This window comes from Mus musculus, chromosome 9, assembly GCF_000001635.26.
Source record: "Mus musculus strain C57BL/6J chromosome 9, GRCm38.p6 C57BL/6J".
Taxonomy (NCBI): domain Eukaryota; kingdom Metazoa; phylum Chordata; class Mammalia; order Rodentia; family Muridae; genus Mus; species Mus musculus.
The window spans coordinates 6,338,179-6,363,785 of NC_000075.6; the positions used below are offsets into that span (position 1 = coordinate 6,338,179).

General features: G+C 39.9%; 1 protein-coding gene across 5 annotated transcripts in view; it reads left to right on the forward strand.

Moving 5' to 3' along the window:
* The window catches only part of Pdgfd (platelet-derived growth factor, D polypeptide), a 365,922-nt gene that overhangs the window by 169,816 nt on the left and 170,499 nt on the right, over positions 1-25,607 (forward strand). For 2 of the 5 annotated variants that reach the window (NM_027924.3, NM_001357397.1), the window contains exon 6: positions 21,525-21,739. The exons of 2 other annotated variants lie outside the window; for them this stretch is intronic. In NM_027924.3, coding sequence (NP_082200.1) covers positions 21,525-21,739 — 215 coding nt within the window. Of the gene's footprint in view, positions 1-4,834; positions 4,875-21,524; positions 21,740-25,607 lie in introns of those variants that run through there. One more of the 5 variants, XM_006509887.4, reaches the window with a different exon arrangement.

The window sequence follows — 25,607 nt, forward strand, 5'->3', positions numbered from 1 at the left end:
GCCAGACATGATAGCACACATGTGCAGCCCCAGTGCTGGGGAATCATAAACCAGAGGACCTCTGGTCAGCAGGTATGCCCAATTCAGTGATCGCTGATAGTGGTAAGAAATGCCATGTAAAAAAAATTTTTTAACTTAAAAAATGAGATAGAAAGCAACTGACGAAGATATCTGACATCAATCTCTGACCTCATGTCAGTGTCCACACATGCACATGCACAAAAGCTCCCATACATAACACACAACAGAATATATCTAGGGTAGCTTCCTATTCCTTAGCAGGTAAATTCTGAGGTTATAGTGGAAGAAACCAAAGGTAGGAACTGGGTATGGATCACATGCCAGAGACTGCATGGCTAGTCGACAACGCAGACAAACTGAACTTTCTGGCCTTAGGTTCATACTGGTTTTGTCCATGTGATCAGCTGCTGCGTTTTCTGGAAGCTATCAGTGTTGACTTTGTACAGGACTACCAGTGTTGGGGCCAGAGAGCTACTGTGAATAGCCAGCACTCCATGGGCCAGTTCAATTCTATACATTCAGTGCTGGCTTGCTTCAACATACACTGCATGTTGAACATATCCTCCTACCCCTCCCTCCCCTTCTAGTACCTATGTCACCAATTTTTCCTCTGACGGTTGCTTCTACTGTCATGTTTTCTGTTTATATGAGATCTATATGAGATTGAGAAGCCAGAAATGAAAAAAATATGGAATTTGAATTGTGAAATTTGCTTAAGTTAATATAGTTATCTGCAGTCATACTCGTTTTCTGCAACTGACAATGTTCATTCTTACCATATTTACTAAGAATTAGGCAACTGGGTGACTGGCAGACTTAGGAGGTAAGTGCCACAAAAGAGGAAAAAATCACAAGGTTGTTTGAAAACTTATCTGAGCACATTTTGTTGTAAATTTAGGGAAAAATAATGAAAAGACAAGGGAAAGGAATGTTTAGACAAACATTTGAGAAAAATAGTAATTTTAAAACTTTGAAAATCAGTAATGTGGTATATTTATCATGTGGCTGGCGTACATAATCTTAGAGAACGAATGTGTGTAACTCCAGTACAAAAAACAACACAGTCAAACCCCTGCTCTGTCCTTGCTTGACTTAATAAGATTTGTTAACGCCAGGGCCAAAAAATGGGAATGGGTGGGTAGGGGAGTTGGGGGGGAGGGTGTGGGAGACTTTTGGGATAGCATTGGAAATGTAATTGAGGAAAATACGAAATAAAAAAAAAAAAAAGATTTGTTACTAGGTTTTGCTAACAAGTCTCATAGTGTTTCTGTTGCATAGCTCTGAAAGTGTTCAAGCTAGACATGGCCTGTTTCTCAGTGTGTAATCTCAAGGTGTTTCCAGGCTCTTAGCCCAGCCTCCTCCCACACAACCCATGACAATGCTGAACCTGAATAAATAATTACTAAATTTCTGTCAGTGCTTTCTGCCCCTGGCTTGCTTCAACATACATTGCATGTTGAGCATATCCTCCTACCCCTTCTAGTACCTATGTCACCAATTTTTCCTCTGACAGTTGCTTCTACTGTCATGTTTTAAAGCTTAGGTCATAAGCTTTACTTATTTAGCACTCAAAATGAAGGAGGGACAAAAGAGGTGCAGTGTTACCTAGATACACCATGTGCAGATCCGTGTAACTGAAAAGGAACCTCCTCAGAGCTCATTTCAAAGATGACATTGGTTTTATTTAAGACATTGCTATATTTAGGTCTCCAGTAGGTCAGCCTGAAGAGAAGTAGAATAGACCTAGCAGAAAACATTTTACACCTGATGTGAGACACGGAATCAAAGACAACCACCAACTTTGCCCAAAAGTATCTCAGTACCAGTAGTGTCTGCAAGGCCTTACTTCCTGGGGGTATCCTCCCTGGAAACACTAAAACAGGAGATCCAGATGTAAATAAGAAGCATATGAAGTTTTGTAAATTTTTTTTTATCTTAAATTGCTAACCTTTCTGTGTCTTTGGTTTCTATAGGTAAAGTGTAGGTCACTGTTTGTGAAGGCTATTCATGTAGCTCTCTAGAGCCCTAACTACATGGCATGTGTTCAAGAATGTTTACCTAGCTCTAACCAACTGCTGGTTCTGAAAAATATGTTCATTTCCATGATGAATCTATCTTGTGTCTCACTTGGTCCCAGATTTTTGAGTTAGGACTACAGCAAACACAAGGAAACCTTTCTTTAAGGGAATAAGCAATTCTGGAACTGTGAATGGATGCTACTTTAACTGAATCAATCATTTTACGGGTTGCATTATAAAATACAGCTGAATAACCCCACCTCAGACATGTTGACTCAGATTCTTCGAGGACAGAGGCTGCAGCACTGACATTATTTATTGATGCTTTGGGGTGTCCTCAAAGCCGCCATGAAGAGCGCATTCACCTCATATGTCTAATTTTCATTTTATATGTTTGGATATTTCATTTTTGAAGTGCTGAGGATTAAACTAAGGGCTATGGACACACGTAACCAGTGTTCTGCCATTGAGTTCTCTTCTCCCCTTCAGCACAATGTATTTGAAAAATCTTTAAAGATCTACGCCATAGACAGAGTATCAGTTTATAAATAATGTCTTTGGTTACAGAAAAAACTAACCTTGTCAGAGCACAGGAGACAGTGTTCTACTTGATGTTTGTGACAAAGTAAGCAGCATTTTCTTTCCCCTGTTGCTTCTGGTTTTATTTCCTAGTCTTGTGTATAAAACAGCCCAAAGGCATAGAGACTCATTCCTTTCATTTAACCCTGTCAAGTTACCACTGCCTCATAAACCTGCTGGGTTAATTGTTTGTCATCCCACTGAGACTGAACCACCTGCTTGGATCACAGAGAAAATGAAGTTGGGTTTGATATTCCAGCTGGTATTTTCTGCCTTTAGAACTTGAAAATAGAAACCTGAGACTGTGTTCTAGAGTCTGAGGAGGGGAATAGTGAATAAGGAGTGAACACAGAAAAGGAGACCCCTTCCTTTGGGATAAAACCAAAATATTTTCCCACTGGTACTATAAAATATTAATAATATTGTACAGGAAAAGAACTAGAATTTCTTTCTGTTTCAAGATAGTAGTGGTTATGCCTGGGCCTTGTCAATGCTGGGCAAACACTCTTCCTTTTGAGGCAGGACGTCATGGAATTCCCCTGGGTAGCCTTATTGTCACTTCATAGGCCAGGAAAGCAATGACATTACAGTCCTACTGTCTCAGCACCTCTGAACCTGGCATATAGGACTGTGCAATCAGTCTCAGTAATTTTCTAGCAGCTTTTCTTCTGGTTTTCACAGGGATCAGAAAGTAGTATTTTTCATGGTTTTAAGGAGGACAAGTCTAGAAAATCAGAATATGCATAGAGAAAACATATAGTAAAATGTAACAAAGAAACATCTGAAACAAAAACTCACACAGTAATCAGTCAGAACCTCTTATAAGCATCACCTGTCAATAAAAATGCCAATGGTCAATTACCGGAGGCAGGAAATAGGAGGTGGGACATTGGCAGGAAGAGAGAGAATTCTGGGAAATAGTGACAGAATAAAATGGAGATTTGCCTGGGACCTGGGGTGATGATGGTGGGGCAGCAGGACAAAATAAACCAGCAGATAACTGATCTCAAGGTACAATAAAGAGAGATACTGGGAGAGAGTCCATAGAAATGCTGGGGTGAGATTATGAGGAAGACTCAAAAGAAAAAATGGGCCAGTACTGAAGGAGAGGTAACTAACCATGTAAAAGAAATAGAATACTTCAAATGGGTTAAATAAGTTATGAGTTAGCTAGAGAATGAGCCAGTGCTTATGATCTACACATCTATTAATGAATAATTAGTCTCACAGTTTTTATTCCAGGATCAGGGAATTTGTTTTTGTTTTATAAGAACACACCCTGGTGTGTGTGTGTGTATGTATGTGTGTGTATGTGTGTGTGTGTGTATTCTGTTTATGTTTATGTTTATGTCTATGTGTGAGATTACAGTCTCTGTAGCCCATGCCAGACTAACACTTACAATCTTCTCAGCCCCTTCAGTTTTGGGATCACAGTTGTGAGCCACAGTTTGTTCCACTTGGAACAAAAACAGTTTATACTGAGAAATCCAATGTTATTATTTACTTCTGCTTTCTCTGGTGGGAGGGAGAGTAGATGAAACTGAGCTGTTCTTGTCCACAAAAGAGCTTGAAATGAGTGAGAGGAGATTTGGGACAGATAACTATGTCTATAGTTCCATAGAGACAGCCTATTCTCCACCTCCCAGGTAGATAAGCTCAAACTCTGGCTGTACTGCTTGTGGACAGTAGAGAATATAAGTTAGTAGACGTAACTTTCGGTTTCTCAGGAGTAATATAACAGGGGTGGCATGTAGAATTGAAATCTGTAGGCAACTACAGCTCCAAAAACCCAAATTGTAATCAATAATATCAATCTTGTACTTTGGTTACAGATACACAAAAGTTAAAGAAAAAAAAATCTTCTCTAATTCAAGTTTCATTTACTTTTTCTAGTAGCTATGAGTAAAGTAAAATAAGGGAAATTATATGGATGTTCTTGCTAGCAGCTGCCAAATGTCACTGAGGTCAATGCATGACCACTGTGGCTTAAGTAAAACTAAACTATGATTCACTTAAATGAAAAACCTATGAACTTAGGTGCAGTGTGTATTTCTTTAGGCTCATAAAATAAAATGAGACATTTCTACATTAAGAAGTAATCAGCCCTAGGTTATGCTAAACTGGACGCTAAGTAAGAGGAGATTTGTGGAGATTAACAACAAAAATGAGACCTAGCTCCTTGTTTCTTGAAGGACAACTTGTTTATTTTTTTTCAGAATGACACACGTTGTCATAGTAACACCCAACACACAGTGGCAAAGAAGAAAGCCTGTTCCCAGTGTAAGTGCTGTGATGAAATTTTAAAATCAGGGCTGTGGTTATGTGATCACAGCTCAGTGGTAAGCACATTTGCCTCAACTCTGCATGGACATGGGTTCAATCTCTAGCAACACACACACACACACACACACACACGCACACGCACACGCACACGCGCGCGCGCATGGGGGGAGAAATGGAGAGAGGGAGGATTGAGAAGGTATAAAATATAGGCAAATGTGTTGGTATATTCCAAATTAAAAGTTATGAATTATTAATAAAGTATGTTCCTCTCCAAAGAATTTCCAAGCCTTGGCAACATGTACTAAGATTGGCTTGTATTGCTCCCTGTCAGAATTTTAAGATTAAGTGAAGCACAGTCATCTATTGGATGGAACACAGGGCCCCCAATGGAGGAGCCTGAGAAAGTACCCAAGGAGCTGAAGGGGTCTGCAACCCTATAGGTGGAACAACAATATGAACTAACCAGTACCTCCAGAGCTTGTTTCTCTAGCTGCACGTGTAGCAGAAGATGGCCTAGTCGGTCATCATTGGGAAGAGAGCCCCCTTGGTCTTGCAAACTTTATATGCCCCAGTACAGGGAATGCCAGGGCCAAGAAGTGGGAGTGGGTGGGTAAGGGAGCAGAGTGGGGTGGGAGCAAGGGTATAGGGGACTTTCGGGATAGCATTTGAAATGTAAATGAAGAAAATATCTAATAAAAATTTAAAAAAATTAAGTGAAGCAGTTGTCTTGGTATTCAGTTATGAAAAGCAATACAATGTAAAGTATATGACTTCCACAGACCCTAGACAGTTAGCTGTTGTAACTCTGGGATCATTCCTAACCAGTGTCGGAGGAGCTAATATCAATTCTGTTCATTTTACTTATGATATTTTGCTCTAATACCTAAAACTTTTCATTCTAATTTGTATACTAATGTAAGTGATAAGTACAAGAAACTGGAGAATGTATATAGTAAATAAGTAATATCAAGAAGTTTCCAAAGGTACTGAGGTAGTAAATATTTGAAAATCCAAGTGCTTACAGCTTTCTTTAGATGCTTATTTAATCCCTGGGTGAAAGTATTTTTATAAAGCCCTTGACCAGTAAGCACTGGTCAGGTAGGCCGGAGAAGATAGGTGCTGAAATCCTTTCTAAAAGTTAGACACTCAGAAGCATTGCAAACACCATTGCCACAGTAGACCTCTTTTCTAACAAGTCACTAAAACATGATCATCTTCATTCTTTTTCTTGAACCATAGTAAACACCAGATTAAAAATTTCAGTGTTAAAAGTGTTTACCCTCAATTTTAGCAGTAGTGAGTTAATCTGCTCTAAACTCCCCGGCAGGCAAGAGTGCCTCCCCTACACCCACCCAAATGTTTTGGATTCCTGAAAGAAAAACACAGACATGCAGCCTTATTTTCAATATGAATGTTCCATTTCTGCTACTCCAGACCCAATCAGGGGAGAAGCCACTGGGATCCCTCTATCCTGATTCTTACATGTTGTATGCTTTCTCCCCTGCATCTCTCAGGCTGGATCTTTCTGTTCCCCTGTCATAGAGATTCTAATCCTCCTCCTCCTGCTTCTCTTGCCTGGGAAATCTGCAGGCCCCGCCTCTGTCTCTCTGCCCAGTCATTAGCCTCCTGCACCTTTACTTCACAAATCAAAGCCAACTGGGGATGGGGACCCTTAGCATTGTACAGGTGCACATACCCGTTCCTGTGTAATTTAAGCAGCCAAATTAACACAAATAGCATTAGAACCAACCCACAACATTCAATTCCAAAACAGAGAAAAAGAAAGAATGCTCTGGATTGAAAATAAAAGGACTTTGGAGCCCAGCAAACCTGGCCTACAATTTAGACTCAAATCCTAAAACAGTAGCTTTAGAGAAAATATACCTTTGGAGGAACTGCACGTTTTGTAAAATGACTATGCTCTTTTCTACACTTTGCAAAACCATGTACAGATGAGGCAGTCACAGGAAATCCAGCACCTGGTCATGGTCCACAAATGGCACTTGGTGTTTATTTTAATTGCTTGAAGATCTTGGCGTAGAGCCAATTTTTCTCTGAGCTCCATTCTCTTCCCTGTAAGACTCTGAGATCATGCAGTATCGGGAAAGCCTCATGGAGTCTGCAAACATGCCATGTATTTACTGCACTCTCTGAAATTATACATAAAAATTGCCAAGTACCAAACTTATTAGGGTACTGCCTACCCATGATCTTTCTAGAACTGTTTCGATCACTGAGTATTTCCTCCCTCAAAGTTTATTTCTTTCTTAACCTCTCAGACATAGAAAGAATCTTTTGCTCTCTGGCCCACCAAGATTTAAGAGACATGTTTCTGTATAAGAGCATATATGGTTTCAGAAATTGCCACTGTGGGAAATCCCGACTCATTGGGTGACTTTACTTGAAAGAACAACATAGGTCACATAAATCAAACTGAACACACCTGGACATCATCCCTCTGATGTCACCTTCTCTCCTCAGCTTCTACTGACAGTAGCTGATTCTATATTCAAGCTGACCTCATTTGTCTGCAACATTAATGTGGGTCAGAACTACTGACAGCTGAGATTTGGACCTTGACCTCAAGCACTCTAAATTCATTCAAGATAAATAAATAAATGCATGGCATGAAAGTATCATTATCCCCATTATTTGCAGAAAGAGAAACAAATTCAAAAAGTTTCACTGACGTTGTCTAAGTAGACAGGCATGTCATGAACCTGGCTTTGCTGGTTAGAAAGCTATGGGGGAATCCATTGGTATTTAAAGATCAAATTTACAGGCTTAAGGGAAAGAAAGAGATAAAAACAAAAACAACAAAACAAACAACAAACAAACAAAAACCAACAACAACAAAAAAACAAACTCTGCCTGATTCTTAAGCATTCCTTCAGTTCTTTTCCTAATTTTTATGTTATAAATGGGCTGCATACATACCCTTAGGTAGTATTCCCAGTGACAGATACTTGCCCAATAATGGTCTCAATATTCTTCAAGTTGAATTCAATGCCTTTCAGATGTTCTGTTACCTACAGTTTTTTCCTAGAAAATCTTGGATGAGCATTTACTAGTTTTAAGCAAGTAACTCAACCCCTTGGTATCTGAATCATTCCACAACTAAAAGATGGAGACAGAAATATCTAAAGTAAAGATTTATCATGAAATCAATTCAAGTGTGTGCAAGAACAGATTTCCTACGTGTTGTAGGGCTTAGTAAATTCCCAATCACCGTATTACTTCATGATGCTTTTGAACCTTTGAAATCAGCATTTGACTGATAACATTTTATTGTGATATAGTAGGTTAATTTTTATAGATAAAAATGGTAAATGTTTCTACTTTTGAGAGATTCGGCCTACAAAAGGAATTATGGAATTTAAAGTAATCCATGGTTTTAAGTTTACAATATCCTAATTTCTTATAAAAATTATTAAATAACTGAAACTTTGCCCCCCAATTTTGATTGATCTATAAAAATTTCCATAATTAGGCCATGACTTATAGAAGAGGGGGTCTGAAAATTCACAGTGAGATTGTAAAGTAAAGTAGATAGACTCCTCCTGGGGAATTTACGGACCCTGAAAAAAGGCTAAGAGCTCCTTGTTCTTTGTTATAAAAATACAATTATTCATTTACTCCTCTCACCTTCCATCATTGCCCCAGAGCTATAAATCTACTCAACACCAATATCACCTGCTTAGACCTTTTCCTAACAGGTTTCCTACAGAGTCCCCCTTGCCCACATTGGGTCAGCATCTTAGAGGCACCCTTCTAGAAGCCATCCTCTATGCCATGAGTCATGCACATGCAGCGAGCAGCTCCACACTACAGTGCTGATACCTCAACTCTTCCAAAACCTTTCCTACAACATTCTAGGTTAGGTTAGAGAGAAGAGCTTCCCAGAATAAGAGAGAATAATAAGATTTGAATTGTTTCCCCTCTGAATGCTTAGAAAGATTATGCTAAAAAGAATCTGAGCAATTTCTTTGGTTCATTCATGGAGCTGTTAGTTATTGAATACCAATTCTTAGCAAAAAAAAAAAAAAAAAAAAAAATCTGGCACATAGACGAGATTGTCTTTCCTTTAGTTCTGCCTTGCTTCTACTGGCAAACATAATGTCGTTTTAGAAGAATTTCTTAAAGGAGCTGTATTTGCTTCTTCCACTAGGACCCAAACAGTAGGAGAGGATAAATAATGATTAGTCTGCTTCCATAAACCTTACAGATCAGTGGAAGAGAAATAGAAAAGGTTGGGTTTTGGGATTGTCTTTTCTTAATTTTTCAGATTCTATTTCCTCCATGTGAAAATAAGCTTGTATTTGTACATAGTGGTATAAAAATTTCATGCAGTCATACATGAAAACCTAATACAGTCCCTGTTGCTAGCAATCTAAAATGGACAACAAGACAGGCCTGGCTTTTCCCCTATACATAAGACCTCATCTACTAGAAATTGCACAGAGATGTATGTTTTTATCTCCATTCTAGCATACAAATACAATTACCACAAAATACCACACCCAGGTAACCTGCACCTGGGCTATACATCAAGGCTGGGCCTATAACAGAAAAGTAGTTCCTAACCTATGGGGCAGCTTTCTACTATGGGCCTCAATGTCCTGAAGAAGATTTACATCATGGAAGCTATTTAACATTTCTAGAAAATTGTCAATGGAGAGCTGACAACATTTCACGGATGTCAAAGAACCATTTAAAAAATCTAGAGTAAATTGGAAAGGAAATCAAAATTGGCACTATCATACCATGTCCACTTGGGTGAAATAAAGAAAATTAGATGAAAGTAATGTGCCTTTGAATTAAGCTTGGGACATCCTTGCTATTCAGCCATGGAGATGGAAAACATAAAGGAGAGCAGCCCCTTCTCCTAGTTCCCCAGGGAGGTTTTCACTGGAGAGCTGCAGAACTAGTTTCAGCTGGAACTATTTTGTTATCAGTTCTCCCTGACTGGAAACTTGATACCTGGTGCAGAATGGATTTTCATGTTATTTGAATCCAGTCAGAAAAACCTGTTCATTCTAGTTCTAAACTGAATACCTTTGTGGTCTCTGTCCCCTTTTGAGAGTTTCTGGGCACTACAGCAGTCACACCAATGACTTAATGTGATAAACTGACACCCTTGTAAATCTCTCCCTGTGAGAAAAGGAAGTGAGCTCTGTTTGGCTGTAAAGACATGGCTCCACCATGAGGAGGTCCTTCAAAGGGAACAAGACATTGTGTTTTATGTAGATCGCTGACAGAATTTTGTCATTTGCCTGCATTCCCATGGAGAAGGCATGCTGAAATAGATACCTCTGCATGTGGGGATGTAATTATTCACTATCCTAACGTTGGTTCAGCATCCTTTATTTGTCAAATATTTTTTATTAGATATTTTCTTTATATACAGTTCAAACTTCAAATGATATCCCAAAAGTTACCTATACCCTCCCCATGCCCTGCTCCCCTATCTACCCACTTCCACTTCTTGGCCCTGGCATTCCCCTGTATTGGGGCATATAAAATTTGCAAGACCAAGGGGCCTCTCTTCCCAGTGATGGCCAACTAGGCCATCTTCTGCTACATATTCAGCTGGAGATACGTGCTCTGGGGGTACTGGTTAGTTCATATTGTTCCACCTATAGGGTTACAGACCCCTTCAGCTCCTTGGGTGCTTTCTCTAGCTTCTCCATGGGGGCCCTGTGTTCCATCTTATAGATGACTGTGAAGCATCCACTTCTGTATTTGCCAGGCACTGGCACAGCCTCATATGGGACAGCTATACCATGGTCCCTTCATCAAAATCTTTCGGGCATATGCAATAGTGTCTGGGTTTGGTATCTGATTATGGGATGGATCCCTAGGTGGGGTAGTCTCTAGATAGTCCATCCTTTCGTTTTAGCCCCAAACTTTGTCTCTGTAACTCCTTTCATGGGTATTTTGTTCCCTTTACAAAGGAGGAGCAAAGAATCCACCCATTGAACTTTCCTCTTCTTGATTTTCTTGAGTTTTGCAAATTGTATCTTGGGTGTTCTATGTTTCTGGGCTAATATCCACTTATCAGTGAGTACATATCTAATGACTTCTTTTGTGATTGGGTTACCTCACTAAGGATGATATCCTCCAGATGCATTCATTTGTCCAAGAATTTCATAAATTCATTGTTTTTAATTGCTGAGTAGTACTCCATTGTGTAAATGAACCACATTTTCTGTATCCATTCTTCTGTTGAGAGACATCAGGGTTATTTCCAGTTTCTGGCTATTATAAATAAGACCACTATGAACATAGTGGAGCATGTCTTCTTATTACCAGTTGGAACTTCTTCTGGGTATATGCCCAGGAGAGGTATTGCTGGATCTTCCAGTAGTATTATGTCCAATTTTCTGAGGAACCTCCAGACTGACTTCCAGAGTGATTGTAGAAGCTTACAATCCCACCAGCAATGGAGGAGAGTTCCTCTTTCTCCACATCCTCACCAGAATCTGCTGTTACCTGAATTTTTGATCTTAGCCATTCTGACTGGTGTGAGGTAGAATCTAAAGGTTGTTTTGATTTGCATTTCCCTGATGATTAAGGATGTACATTTTTCAGGTGCTTCTCAGCCCTTGGGTATTCCTCAGTTGAGAATTCTTTGTTTTGCTCTGTACCCCATTTTTTAATGTGGTTATTTAAATTTCTGGAGTCCAGCTTCTTGAGCTCTTTGTATATATTGGATGTTAGTCCCCTATCAGATTTATGATTAGTAAAAAACTTTTCCCAATTTGTTGGCACCCTTTTTATTTTATTGACAGTGTCTTTGGCCTTATAGAAGTTTTGCAATTTTATGAGGTCCCATTTGTCAACTTTTGATCTTACAGCACAAGCCTTTGCTTTTCTGTTTAAGAATATTTCCCCTGTGCCCATGTCTCAGAGGCTTTTCCCCACCATCTCCTCTATAAATTTCAGTGTCTCTGGTTTTATGTGGAGGTCTTTGATCCTCTTAGACTTGAGCTTTGTACAAGGAGATAAGAATGGATCAATTTGCATTCTTCTACATGATGACTGCCAGTTTTGCCAGCACCATTTGTTGAAAATGCTGTCTTTTTTCCACTGGATGGTTTTAGCTCCCTTGTCAAAGATCAAGTGACCATAGGTGTGTGGGTTCATTTCTGGGTCTTCAATTCTATTCCACTGATCTATCTGTCTGTTCCTGTACCAGTACCACACAGTTTTTATCACAATTGCTCTGTAGTACAGTTTAATGTCAGGCATAGTGGTGTAATTCTGATAGGCCTGCCTTTTTCCCTTACTGCTTTTAATATTCTGTATTTAGTGCATTTGTTGTTCGGATTATTATGTGTCGGTAGGAATTTCTTTTCTGGTCCAGTCTATTTGGAGTTCTATAGGCTTCTTGTATGTTCATGGGCATCTCTTTCTTTAGATTTAGGAAGTTTTCTTTTATAATTTTGTTGAAAGAGTTTGCTGGCCCTTTAAGTTGAAAATCTTTGTTCTCATCTACTCCTAATATCTGTAGGTTTTGTCTTCTCCTTGTGTCCTTGATTTCCTGGATGTTTTGAGTTAGGATCTTTATGCATTTTGCATTTTTTTTATTGTTCTGTCCATGATCCCTATGGAATCTTCTGTACCTGAGTTTCTCTCTTCCGTCTCTTGTATTCTGTTGCTGATGCTCATATTTATGGTTCCTGATTTCTTTCCTAGGGTTTCTATCTCCAGAGTTGTCTCCCTTTGGGTTTTCTTCATTGTTTCTACTTCCATTTTTAGATCTTGGATGGTTTTCTTCAATTCCATTGCCTGTTTGGTTGTGTTTTCATGTAATTCTTTAAGGGGTTTTTGGGTTTCTTCTACCTGTTTATCAGTGCTTGCCTGTAGTTCTTTAAGGACTTCTACCTGTTTAGCAGTGTTCTCCTGTAATTCCTTGAGGGATTTTTGTTCTTCCTCTTTAAAGGCTTCTACCTGTTTAGCGGTGTTCTCCTATATTTCTTTAAGTTATTAATGCCCTTCTTAAAATCTTCTACCACCATCATGAGATATGATTTTAAATCTGCGCCTTGCTTTTCGGGTGTGTTGTGGTATCCAGGACTAATTTTGGTTGGTGTACTGGGTTCTGATGATGCCCAGTGTTCTTGGTTTCTGTTAGTAAGATTCTTACGTTTGCCTTTCACCATCTGGAAATCTCTGGTGTTAATGTTCAAGCTGTCTCTGGTTGGAGCTTGATTCTCCTGTGATTCTGTTAGCCTCTGTCAGCACTCCTGGGAGTCCAACTCTCTCCTGAGTTCCAGTGGTCAGAGCACTCTCTGCAGGCAAGCTCTCCTCTTTCAGACCAGGTGTCCAGTAGTCTAGAGCTCTGATCCACCTCCTGAGTACTGGGGTCAGAACTCTCCCTGTAGGCCAACTCTTCTCTGGCAAGGAATGTGCCCAGGGGTCTGGGTCTCAGCTCTGCCTCCTAGCTGAGGATGAAGGCCAGAAGGGACCCTGACCAAGAAGCTCTGTTGCTTCTAACGCCCATGTGCTCTCAGGTGATCATGAGGTCCTGGGTGTGCTAGGGGTCCTGAGGCGTGGAGAGTCCTCTGGTGCCCTAGATGCTCTCGGCCGGGTTCATGCAGAAGATGGCAGGGCTGGCCCCAACCTGAATTGATCCCAGTCTCTGGTCAGGCAGGGTTCCTTTTTCCTGTTCCTGCCAGCACAAGACCCTCCACAATTCATTGGAGCTGATGTTGCGTTCCACTCACCAGTGATCCCGAGGTCCTGTGGCATGGAGAGCACTCTGGAGCCCTTAGAGGCCTCCGATGGGCTCAGAAGGAAGATGGCGGGTGTGGGGGTGGGGTGGCCCCAACCGGAAGAGATCCAGATTGCTTTGTTCTTTATTTCAGCGAATAAATTGACAGCCGCAGTTGCTTCCTGGTTCTAAACATTCTAAGTTCCAGACATTGCTTAAACATAATTTGAGTTATATAAGGGTAAACAGTAGGAGAGTAATGTTATCTAATGATTTCTGACACTGAAGTATTTACAAATAAACAACATGGAGGAACAGGTTTTATTTTTTTATTTTAATCCCAAAGCCAACCAAAGCACTAGTGAGAATGGTACTGTAGGGCAACCAAAGTTGTATGTGTGCATGTGCCGCAGGTGTGGAGAGCAAGGTGCATATGTGTGCATTGAATCTTAGGTGGCAGTAGTGTCTTGTTGCAGTGAGGATGTGGCTTTATCTTATGACTGTCTCCTTTCTGGGGAAAGTTGTTTAATAGCTTAGAGCCTCTCCTTCCTCCTGTAAAACATTTAAATATTTAAAAGGTTGAATAGACTGAACTTGTTATGTGATGAGTGCTGGCTAATAGTCTTTATTTTAATTTACTTGATTTCCTCAACTTTTATGCCCCCCCCCTTTTAAAAGTCAATAGTTAACATAAGGAAATAAAATGCCAGTATTTCTCTTCTATTTCTCTCTTTTGAACATTTCTCTATGTAATGATTATTAAGGATCATACTGAGTGGGGATTAATATGAATTAAGACTATTATACTAAACTTTCAAATTTAAGTCATTTTGATGGTTAGTGTTGCCAGAAGACAGATTTCCAGGCACACTTGGGAATGTTAATTGATAAAGTAAGATCCATCTTAAATGTGAATGGGACTATTCCTTGAACGGGAATGCTGTACTGCATAAAATAAAAACTATGATGTGAGCATTAGCATTTGTTGCTTATTATGTCTGTGGATGCAATGTGAGCAGCTGCCCCCTCAAGCTTCTACAGCCATGACTTCTGCACAGTGGTAGACTGTAACTCCAGTGTGCCAAAACACAGTCTTTTTTCCTAAGGTGCTTCTGTTGAGGTACTGTAGTTATTGAAGCAGTGGAAAAGAAACTAAGACAATTATAATCACTTATTTATATAGTTATTGAATAACTTATAATTTAAAGAGTATTCTCAAACTATGCCTTTAAATTTTCTTACTGATGTATAGCCAAGTCACTTCTTGCATGACCACAGCTAGAAGAAAATCTTGCCACTCCTCAGGAGAAGCTTCACAGGTGTCAGGCAGGCAGTGCCACCCTCACCTGCATTCTAGCTCTGGAAATGTCTCAGTCTGAACTCAAAAGTGTTTGAGAAGCAGGAAGGAAGAATTCCTGCAGGATAGATCAAAATCAAGGATCACAGCAGAACGTTTCTAAGAGAAAGAAAAATAAAAGAAGTCACAGATATGGGCCAAGCATCTGTTAACTCCATATAGTCAGACAACTTCTCCAAGAGTAAGAGAGAATGGCCATATGGCCAGGTGACACTTGAATGGGCGTTAAATGGCACCTGGATTGATGGTCTGCCCTGAGTGCCTTTTCATATAAGCAGCTGTGCTTTGAATCTCAAGGGCAGTGGTTTATTCCTGTTATATGCTGAGCCCAGAACACTGTGGGGAATCAATAAATGCTAAATAATCACTGTGCATAATTTATTGCTGTTTTTCCTTCCTTTGTAAAGACATGTCATAAGTTTAGATATAATCAATCCAGCTTTAAATTGAATGAACTCTGTCTTGGGAAAGGAACCATTTTTATTGCTGCTAAAGCCCTGCCAACAACTGCAAGCAAAGCAGGAAGGATTGCATAAATGGATTAAGAAGTGCAGCAGTCAGCAATTACAAGTGTCACCTTGAGATAAATACTCATGTTGGCTCATGCATTACTGGGATGGGAGAGCAGGCAGAGGTAGAGGGCCAAATCTGCTGCCAGTGACAATGACAATGCATTTGTCCAACAGAAGAATAAACAGATGCAGTGAACAGAGTGGGGGCTGGGTGGGTCATGATGCCTGAGAAGGGAGAGACAGGGCATATCAGCACTGAGCTTTCCTTACTGCAGTTTTATGCTAGGCAACCTCTATTACATTCTTTTGCTTCCCACCTTTTTAAAAAAAATAAGAATAATGAATGTGAAGAGAAAATGTCAACCTGCCCTCACCTCTTTCCTAACAGAAATGGAGAAACACACAGGCGGAAAGAAGAAAACCAACATCACTGGACCTGAATCAGGAATTCCTTTTTTTTTTTTTTTTAATTTTATAAACTGTAGTTTTATTTTCATGTTACTCTGCTGTTACATAGGGCATAATATTTTCACATGGCTTTGTTGGGACTACAGTCAATGATTAGCAAACACACAGTATAGTGGTCCAATGCTCTAAAGAACAATCACTGGACAAACCAGATACCCTCTCGTATGTGCACAGATCTGCATGGAAAAGTACTAAAGTTTAGACTTGGACTTTCATACTTTATTTCTCTTTTCTAGTGTATTAAGAAAGGACATGCATTTTAATTTTCTCAAGGCAATGCTTGTATTCTGGCAGCAACATGATACTTCTCTCACAAGGTAAAGTGAATACCAGAGCTACTAAGGCAGGAGGTATAAGTTAATTTTTATTGGGAAGGAAGTTGTCATCTTAAACAGGAGCAAATGAAGAATGCACAAGGGAATTCCCTGTTATCACAGATAAATGTAACTTCCAGAATATGTGACACAAGAGACATTTCAATCTGTGACCCCAAGTCTGGATGCATTAAGCACTTTCCTATTCAATCTAACACTTCTGGATTCCTGCAAAAAGGGAATTTGTAATAAGAGCATGGAAAAGTTGCTTCTGAAAGGAAACCCCTAAGAAGGTTCAGAAAAGGAATATATCAGGCATTCTTAAAGGATGCTGAGCTGTGCAGGTCAGCTAACAGACTTGAAGGGTGAGTAAGCAGACTGCAGAAGCATCACAGTTTCTGGGACAGGCAGAAGCAACACAGCTTCTGGGATAAACCTCTTTTCGGGCCCCAGACAGCCAGGCACCTTCCCTGCCAGAGGAGAGGTGTCCGCTCGGGAGGGTTAAGCCTGAGACGGTAAGGGAGCCATCTTGGGTCCCGATCCCTCAGAGACTAGTCTACACAGGTGAGAATGCAGACTGCAGAAGCAACACAGCTTCTGGCCAAGGCAGAAGCAACACAGCTTCTAGGACAGACCTCTTTTCAGGCTCCAGACATTCCCACACCTTCCCCACCAGAGGAGAGGTATCCACCCCGGAGGGCTCTTTCAGAGCAGGTGATGGAGCCATCTTGGGTCCCTGATCCCTCAGAGACCAGTCTGAACAGGTCAGCACATGGACTGCAAAGGGTGAGCAAGCAGACTGCAGAAGGGATACAACTTCTGGTACAGGGAAAAGTGACACAGCTTCTGGGACAGACCCCGTTTTGGGCTCCAGACATCTGGGCACCTTCCCCACCAAAGGAGAGGTGTCTGCCCAGGAGGGCTCTGACCACCAGAGCAGGTGAGAAAGCCATCATGTGTCCCATGTCCCTCAGAGACCAATCTGTGCCGGTGAGCATGCATACTGCAGAGGCAACACATGTTCTGAGACAGGCCCTGTTTCAGGCCTTCATCTTCAGCCAGGAGGCAGGTCTAAATGCCAGATATCTGTGCACCTTCCCTGCAAGAGGAGAGTTTGCCTGCAGAGAGTACTCTGACCACTGAGACTCAGGAAGATCTAGACTCCCAGGCCTGCTGACAGAGGCTAACAGAATCACAGGAGGAACAAAAACCAACCAGAGACAACTATAACAACTAACTCCAGAGATTATCAGATGGCAAAAGGCAAACTTAAGAATCTTATTTACTGAAATCAACCAAGTGGAAACAAAAAGAACTATTCAAAGACTCAACCAAAACAGGAGCTTGTTCTTTGAGAAAATCAACAAGATAGAAAAACTCTTAGCCAAACAAACTAGAGGGCATAGGGACAGTATCCTAATTAACAAAATCAGAAATGAAAAAGGAGACATCATGAGATCCAACTACAAAAGGCTATACTCAACAAAACTGGAAAACCTGGATGAAATGGACAATTTCCTAGACAGATAACAGGTACCAAAGTTAAATCAGGATCAGATTAATGATCTAAACAGTCCTATTTCCCCTAAAGAAATAGGAGCAGTCATTAAAAGTCTCCCAACCAAAAAAAAGCCCAGGACCAGATGGGTTTAGTGGAGAGTTCTATCAGACTTTCAAAGAAGACCTAATTCCAACTCTTCTCAAACTCTTCCACAAAATAGAAACAGAAGGTACTCTACCCAATTCATTCTATGAAGCCACAATTACTCTGATACCTAAACCACACAAAGATCCAACAAACAAGGAGAACTTCAGACCAATTTCCCTTATGAATATTGATGCAAAAATACTCAATAAAATCCTCACAAACTGAATCCAAGTACACATCAAAAAGACTATCCATAATGACCAAGTAGGCTTCATCCCAGGGATGCAGGGATGGTTTAATATACGGAAATCCATCAATGTATTCCACTATATAAACAAACTCAAAGAAAAAAAATCACATGATCATGTCGTTAGATGCTGAGAAAGCATTTGATAAAATCTAACACACCTTCATGATAAAAGTTATGGAAATATTAGAAATTTAAGGCCCATACCTAAACATGATAAAAGCAATATATAGCAAACCAATAGCCAACATCAAAGTAAATGGAGAGAAGCTGGAAGAAAACCCACCAAAATCAGGGACTAAACAAGGCTGCCCTCTTTCTCCCTACCTATTCAATTTAGTACTAGAAATCCTAGCCAGAGCAATTAGACAACAAAAGGAGACCAAGGGGATACAAATTAGAAAGGAAGAAGTCAAAATATCATGGTTTGCAGATGATATTATAGTATATATAAATGACCCTAAAATTTCCACCAGAGAACTCTTAAACCTGATAAACACCTTCAGTGCAGTAGCTGGATATAAAATTAACTAAAAAAAAAAAAAAAAAAAAAAGTGGCCTTTCTCTAAACAAAGGATAAATAGGATGAGAAAGAAATTAGGGAAACAGCACCTTTCACAGTCATCACAAAAAGTATACAATAACTTGGTGTGACTCTAACTAAGGAAGGGAAAGATCTGTATGATAAGAACTTCAAGTCTCTGAAGAAAGAAATTGAAGATCTCAGAAGATGGAAAGATCCCCCATGCTCATGGATTGGCAGGATTAATATAGGAAAAATGGCTATCCTGCAGAAAGCAATCTACAGATTCAATGCAATCCCCATCAAACTTACAACTCAATTCTTCACTGAGTTAGAAAGGCAATTTGCAAATTCTTCTGGAATAACAAAAAAACCTAGGATAACAAAAACTATTCTCAACAATAAAAGAACTTCTGGGGGAATCACCATGCCTGACCTCAAGCTGTATTACAGAGGAATTGTGATTAAAAACAAACAAACAAACGAACAAACAAACTGCATGGTACTGGTACAGCAACAGACATGTAGATCAATGGAATAGAATTGAAGACCCAGAAATGAACCCATACACCTATGCTCACTTGATCTTTGACAAGGGAGCTAAAACCATCCAGTGGAAAAAAGACAGCATTTTCAACAAATGGTGCTGGCACAACTGGCAGTTATCATGTAGAAGAATGCAAATTGATCCATTCTTATCTCCTTGTACAAAGCTCAAGTCTAAGAGGATCAAAGACCTCCACATAAAACCAGAGACACTGACATTTATAAAGGAGAAAGTGGGGAAAAGCCTCTAAGACATGGGCACAGGGGAAAAATTCCTAGACATAACACCAATGGCCTGTGCTGTAAGACCAAGAATCAACAAAGGGGACCTCATAAAATTGCAAAGCTTCTGTAGGGCAAAAGATACTGTCAATAAGACAATAAGGCCACCATCAGATTATGAAAGAACTTTTACCAATCCTAAATCTCATAGGGAACTAATATCCAATATATACAAAGAACTCAAGAAGCTGAACTCCAGAAATTCAAATAACCCCATTAAAAATGGGGTATAGAGCTGAACAAAGAATTCTAAACTGAGGAATACCTACGGGCTGAGAAGAACTTGAAAAAATGTTCAACATCCTTAATCATCAGGGAAATGCAAATCAAAACAACCCTGAGATTCCACCTAACATCAGTCAGAATGGCTAGGATCAAAAATTCAGGTGACAGCAGACTGGCTAGGATGTGGAGACAGAGAAACACTCCTCAATTGCTGGTGGGATTGCAAGCTGGTACAACAACTCTGGAAATCAGTCTGGTCATTCCTCAGAAAACTGTACATAGTATTCTGCTAGATCCAGCAATACCTCTCCTGGGCATATACCCAGAAGATGCTCCAACTGGTAATAAGACACATGCTCCACTATGTTCATAGGATAGTTTATAATAGCCAGAAGCTGGAAAGAACCTAGATGTCCCTAAACAGAGGAATGGATACAGAAAATGTGGTACATTTACACAATGGGGTACTACTCAGCTATTAAAAACAATGAATTTATGTAATTCTTGGGCAAATGGATGTATCTGGCGGATATCATCCTGAGTGATAACCTAGTCACAAAAGAAGTCACTTGATGTACACTCACTGATAAGTGGAAATTATCCCAGAAATCTAGAATGCCCAAGATACAACTTCCAAAACACAAGAAAATGAAGAAGGAAGACCAACATGTGGATACTTCTTTCCTCCCTAGAATATGGAATAAATGTATCCATGGGAGGAGTTGCAGAGACAATGTTTAGAGCTTAGATGAAAGGATGGACATTCAGAGACTGCCTCACCTGTGAGTCCATCCCATAATCAGCCACAAAACAGACACTATTGCATATGCCAGCAAGGTTTTGCTGAAAGGACCCTGATATAGCTGTATCCTGTGAGGCTTTACCAGTGCCTGGCAAATACAGAAGTGGATGCTCACAGTCATCTATAGGATGGAACACATGGCCCTCAATATAAGAGCTAGAGAAAGTACCCAGAAGCTGAAGGTGTCTCCAACCCTATAGGTGGAACAACAATATGAACTTATCAGTACCCCCCTGAGCTTGTGTCTCTAGCTACATATGTAGCAGAAGATGGCCTAGTCGGCCATCACTGAGAAGAGACACCCCATGGTCTAGCATACTTTATATGCCCCAGTACAGGGGAATTCCAGGGCCAAGAAGTGGGAGTGTGTTGGTAGGGGAGCAGGGCAGGGGGAGGGTATAGGGGATTTTTGGGAAAGCATATGAAATGTAAATAAAGAAAATATCTAATAAAGAAATAGAAAAAAGCAATCATTTACAGTTGCCAATTGTTTATTTTTCAGCCATTTTTTACTTATTTGCTTGTTTGGTGGTTTTTTGTTTGATTGTTTTTTGTTTTTTTGGGTTGTTTTTTTTTTTTTTTTTTTTTGCATCAATTTTAAGGTGCCAGGGCAAGGTTGGGTGACACAGGCTTATAATCACAGTACTCTGGATTGGAGGGGGTGAGAATCAGGAGTTCAACATTATTTCCAGTTTATAGCAAGTTTACTCAAGCCTAGACTATGTGAAACCTGTGTCAAAAACATTACACATGCACAAGTTGTAGGGCTTGAACCAAGATTCAAATTTCAGCTAATGATTTGTTGTTATTTTGAAGGTCAAAGTAAGAATTGGATCAAAATAAAAATTGGACCCTTCCAACCATAGTGTTCCATAGTAAGATCCCAGGGACAAATTGAACTCCCACTTGAGACTTGTCTCAGATCAGAATCTTTGCCTATTGTCATGTCTGCTCATGTACTGCCTGTGTGTGCTTGCCTACAGTGGACCTGGACAGGCTCAATGATGATGTCAAGCGTTACAGTTGCACTCCCAGGAATCACTCTGTGAACCTCAGGGAGGAGCTGAAGCTGACCAATGCAGTCTTCTTCCCACGATGCCTCCTCGTGCAGCGCTGTGGTGGCAACTGTGGTTGCGGAACTGTCAACTGGAAGTCCTGCACATGCAGCTCAGGGAAGACAGTGAAGAAGTATCATGAGGTACAGCATCAGTAATGTCAGGCCAGCGCATGTATGCAGCTATCCCATCTGCATCATCTATCCCAACCTGTGGGGTCCTGGTAGTTGGTGCCTCTTAATATGGTTGGTCAATGACTAGAGAAATGGCTCAGTGGGTAAAAGCACTTGTTGGTTATAAACTCAGAAAAAGTGCAGAAAGTTACATTTTTCTTTTTTTTCCTTTTTTGTTTTTTTGTTTTTTTTTTTTTAGATATTTTCTTTATATACATTTCAAATTTCAAATGCTTTTTTTCTAATTGTACACTCTGTTCAAAGAGGAATCAGAGGAATCCTAGGAAAGAACATGAATCAGGAAACATACAAAACTAAAAAATTATTAGTTCATTCATTACATATTTAGTAGAATTTATTTATTTATTTATTTACTTGTGTGTGTGTCTGTGTGTGTGAGAGAGAGAGAGGAGAGACAGACAGACAGACAGAGACAGATAGAGACAGAGAGAGAGAGAGAGAGAGAGAGCGAGGGAGAGATTTACTGTGCCTCTGTACATCTAGTAGATGATAGAGGAGAATCCCTGGTGTCCTCTGCCTTATTAGCTTGAACTAGGGTCTCTCACTTGTCACAAAAATAGGGTTCAGTTCGCAGCCCACACATGGTAGCTCAATCTGTCCCTTACACTAGTCCCATAGGATTCAATGCCACTTTTGGCCCCCACAGGCACTGCACACACATGATGCACATGCATACATGCAGGCAAAATGCTAAAACACATAAGACAAAAATAATGAAATCTGTAAAGAGAAATATGGTTGCTTAAATTGTTCACCCAGGCGAATGTGTTGTCAGAAGCTAAAACTCTACCAAGATAATTCACAATGGCTAATAACATCTTGAAGAAGAGAATCCTAGTTTCACAGTACAATGGTGATAGATTATATAACAGCCTGTATGATAAAGTGCTGGTCTGTGTACTGGATGCTATCTGCTGATATCTCTGGCATGGTGGGAGCATTCAAGAGAAGGGGAGAGTGAGGGCATGAGCAGGGAGGGGAGAATGCAACTGCAGCAGCTGCTCTGGTGTCTCTGCTGCTGCAGTTGCCACCACCATTGCTCCAAGCAGCTGTGCTGTGCAGAGCTAAGCTGGCAGGGGCCTCAGCTATCAAGCAAGGAGCTTCTAGTCTCAAAAGCTTCAGGAGAGCATTCTCTTCCCCGGGAAGTATTCCAGTTCTTAAACGACAGATGCTCTCAGGTGATAGAGTAATTCTTACACATCTTTATTTTTTCTGGATAGGATCTTATATACATTTTGGGGGTGGGTTGGGGTCTGACAGCAGATGCTTTAGTTTGGCTTGGTATGAGATGTCAGGGATGCCTCATTTGCATGTGGAAGGGCTTGGGAGCACTGCACCTATGGGAGTGATCATCAAGACCTTCTCCATGGCGTGCTGTGGTCACATGACAAGGGCCTGGGGGAAGCAGCTGAAGCTTCTACCATCCCCTTCTGGGTTCCAGGGCTTTCAACTCTGCTCAGTCTTACCAGGTTTCCTGGCATGGTCCATTGCCTCACAATAAAGACTAGTGAATCTTCATTCAACCTGTAGAGAAATCTGGTGTTTATTTACAGGATATAGCTGTGAAATCTAGGTGCCTATAAGAAAATACTAAGGGCCAAACTTTATTCAGTGTAATCACATGTTCCTTTTAAAAAAAATTAAATAGTAAAAATGTAAATTGTCAGAGAACTTTTCATTGCATAAATGTAGAAGTAGTCTATGTTCTATTTTCCTGGAAGTGCTTATTGTTCCTAAATAGCAGTCACTACTACCTGGAAACTTAGCTCTTGGACTGTGAATGAAGTAAACAAAAGTAAATGTAAAGACCAAGATCAGGGGAAAACAATTAAAAGAGTGAAGAACGTTTGTAATAAAGAAAACACAGCTGCCTGAGGACTGAGCAGCCAATGCTCTGAGAACACATTTGTTCACAAACCACTCACTGATCAGATTTTGAGCCATGTGTACAGGAAACCTTTTCTGTTGTATTCATAGATACTGAACAAAGGCTGCAAGGTCAGGGATAGTGAAGAATCCATGGATATGTGTTTAAAAATACTCACTGGCTGGTGAAGCAGATTCAGCTTCAGGTGCTAAGGAGAGGGTTTGATGGACAATAGTGCTTGGTGGCTGACCATGAGGACCAAAGAAAACAAAGGAAAGCACAGACAGTCCCTCAAAGCAAGAATCTGGATTTGGAATAGCAGATTGTGAACTGGGCATGATGGGTTAAATATGTAATCTCAGCCTTTAGGGGACAGAGGCAGGAGAGTTTCTACAAATTAGAGGTCAGTCTAGGCTATATAATAAGTTCCAGGCTAACTTCAACTGCAGGCTAACTTCAACTACAGAATGAGACCCTGTCCATATTAGATAGATGATAGATAGATAGATAGATGATAGATAGATAGATAGATAGATAGATAGATAGATAGATAGATAGATAGATGATAAATACATACATACATACAGAGATGAATGATAAACAAAATATTAGTTTGAATGGTTGCTGTTGTGTTTCATGTCGTTGTTGTTGCACATCAGTACTGGTGTGCATCTCTTACAACAGTGGTAAAGTTCAACTTAGAGAGGCAGAACTTACCATTATACACCCACAAAGAATGTATTTTCTTACTCTGAAGAATAGTTGACTCTACTCACTGCTTTCCAAGGAAGCAGAATCTGTCCTTTCAGCAGGGTGCTGTCCCCCCTCCTCACTGTGTCGGTTTTTTGTTTTTGTGTGTGTGTGTGTTTTTGACATAATTAATGCTCCTTTATTAATGTTTTGAAATAATAGTCTCAGTTAATGCTTTCAAGTATGGCTATTGTTTATTCACAACTACACTGATCAGATGGGAACAGAAGACTACCACAGGAGAGTGGTTCAGAAGCCAATAGCACCAGGCACGTCAAGAAGCACAGAGGGAACTGAGTGTGAAGATAGCAAGATACAGAAAGTTTTGTGTCTTGAGGAAACTGGGTCCCCTGGATGCTGAACCCTTAGTCAGAGCCTGTGCTTGACTTTGCATAGAAGATGAGGCCACAGTCAAAAGTCACAAACACAAGGGAACCAACCATGACAAGACAGAGCTGGCTATTTGCAATGAACTTGTAACTCAAATCCTAAGAGTTACACCTAGAGCACAGCTTAAGATTATTTTAATATCAAAATAAATAAAAGCAACTATGCCATTTATATAACAAAAGCAAGAAAGCTGACTTAAATGTGAATAATAGATGTCAAACTTGTAGTGAGTGAAATAAAAAAATGTTGATTGGATTAAGAAGGGTTCTATGCATAAGTAAGAAAAAGAGTTAATGAACTGTAGGATATGTGTGTGGAAAAAGTTGCCTGTATCATAACAAAATTTTTGGCCTAAATATCTCTCAGTACTTCAAAAAGCTTTTGAAACACTTTCATTCGTAATTTAAACTGTAGTTACATTAGAGATTATGACACTGGTTACCTAACGTTTCTAAGCTACATTTAGTCTGGAATATTTTTCTCCTTTGAAAATCAGACTCAACTGTGTATTTTCCCTTCATTTTGAAGTACTTTGTAATCACAAAAAGTATTACGTTGTCATGCCATTCTAAAGGAATGGTAATTTTAATGCTAAGCAAAATAAAGATAACTAATTCATAAAATATTAGTCATTGGAAACAATTTATGTAGTTATGTCCAAGATACAATAATAAAGCACTAATAATTAAATATAGCATGCTGTGTGACATTAGAGTCCATCTGACTGAAGAATATTTACATACTTACTTTGCTTTTATCATCACTGCATATCAAAAGCTTTTTTAAGTACTGTGTCTTGGTTTTGTCTGA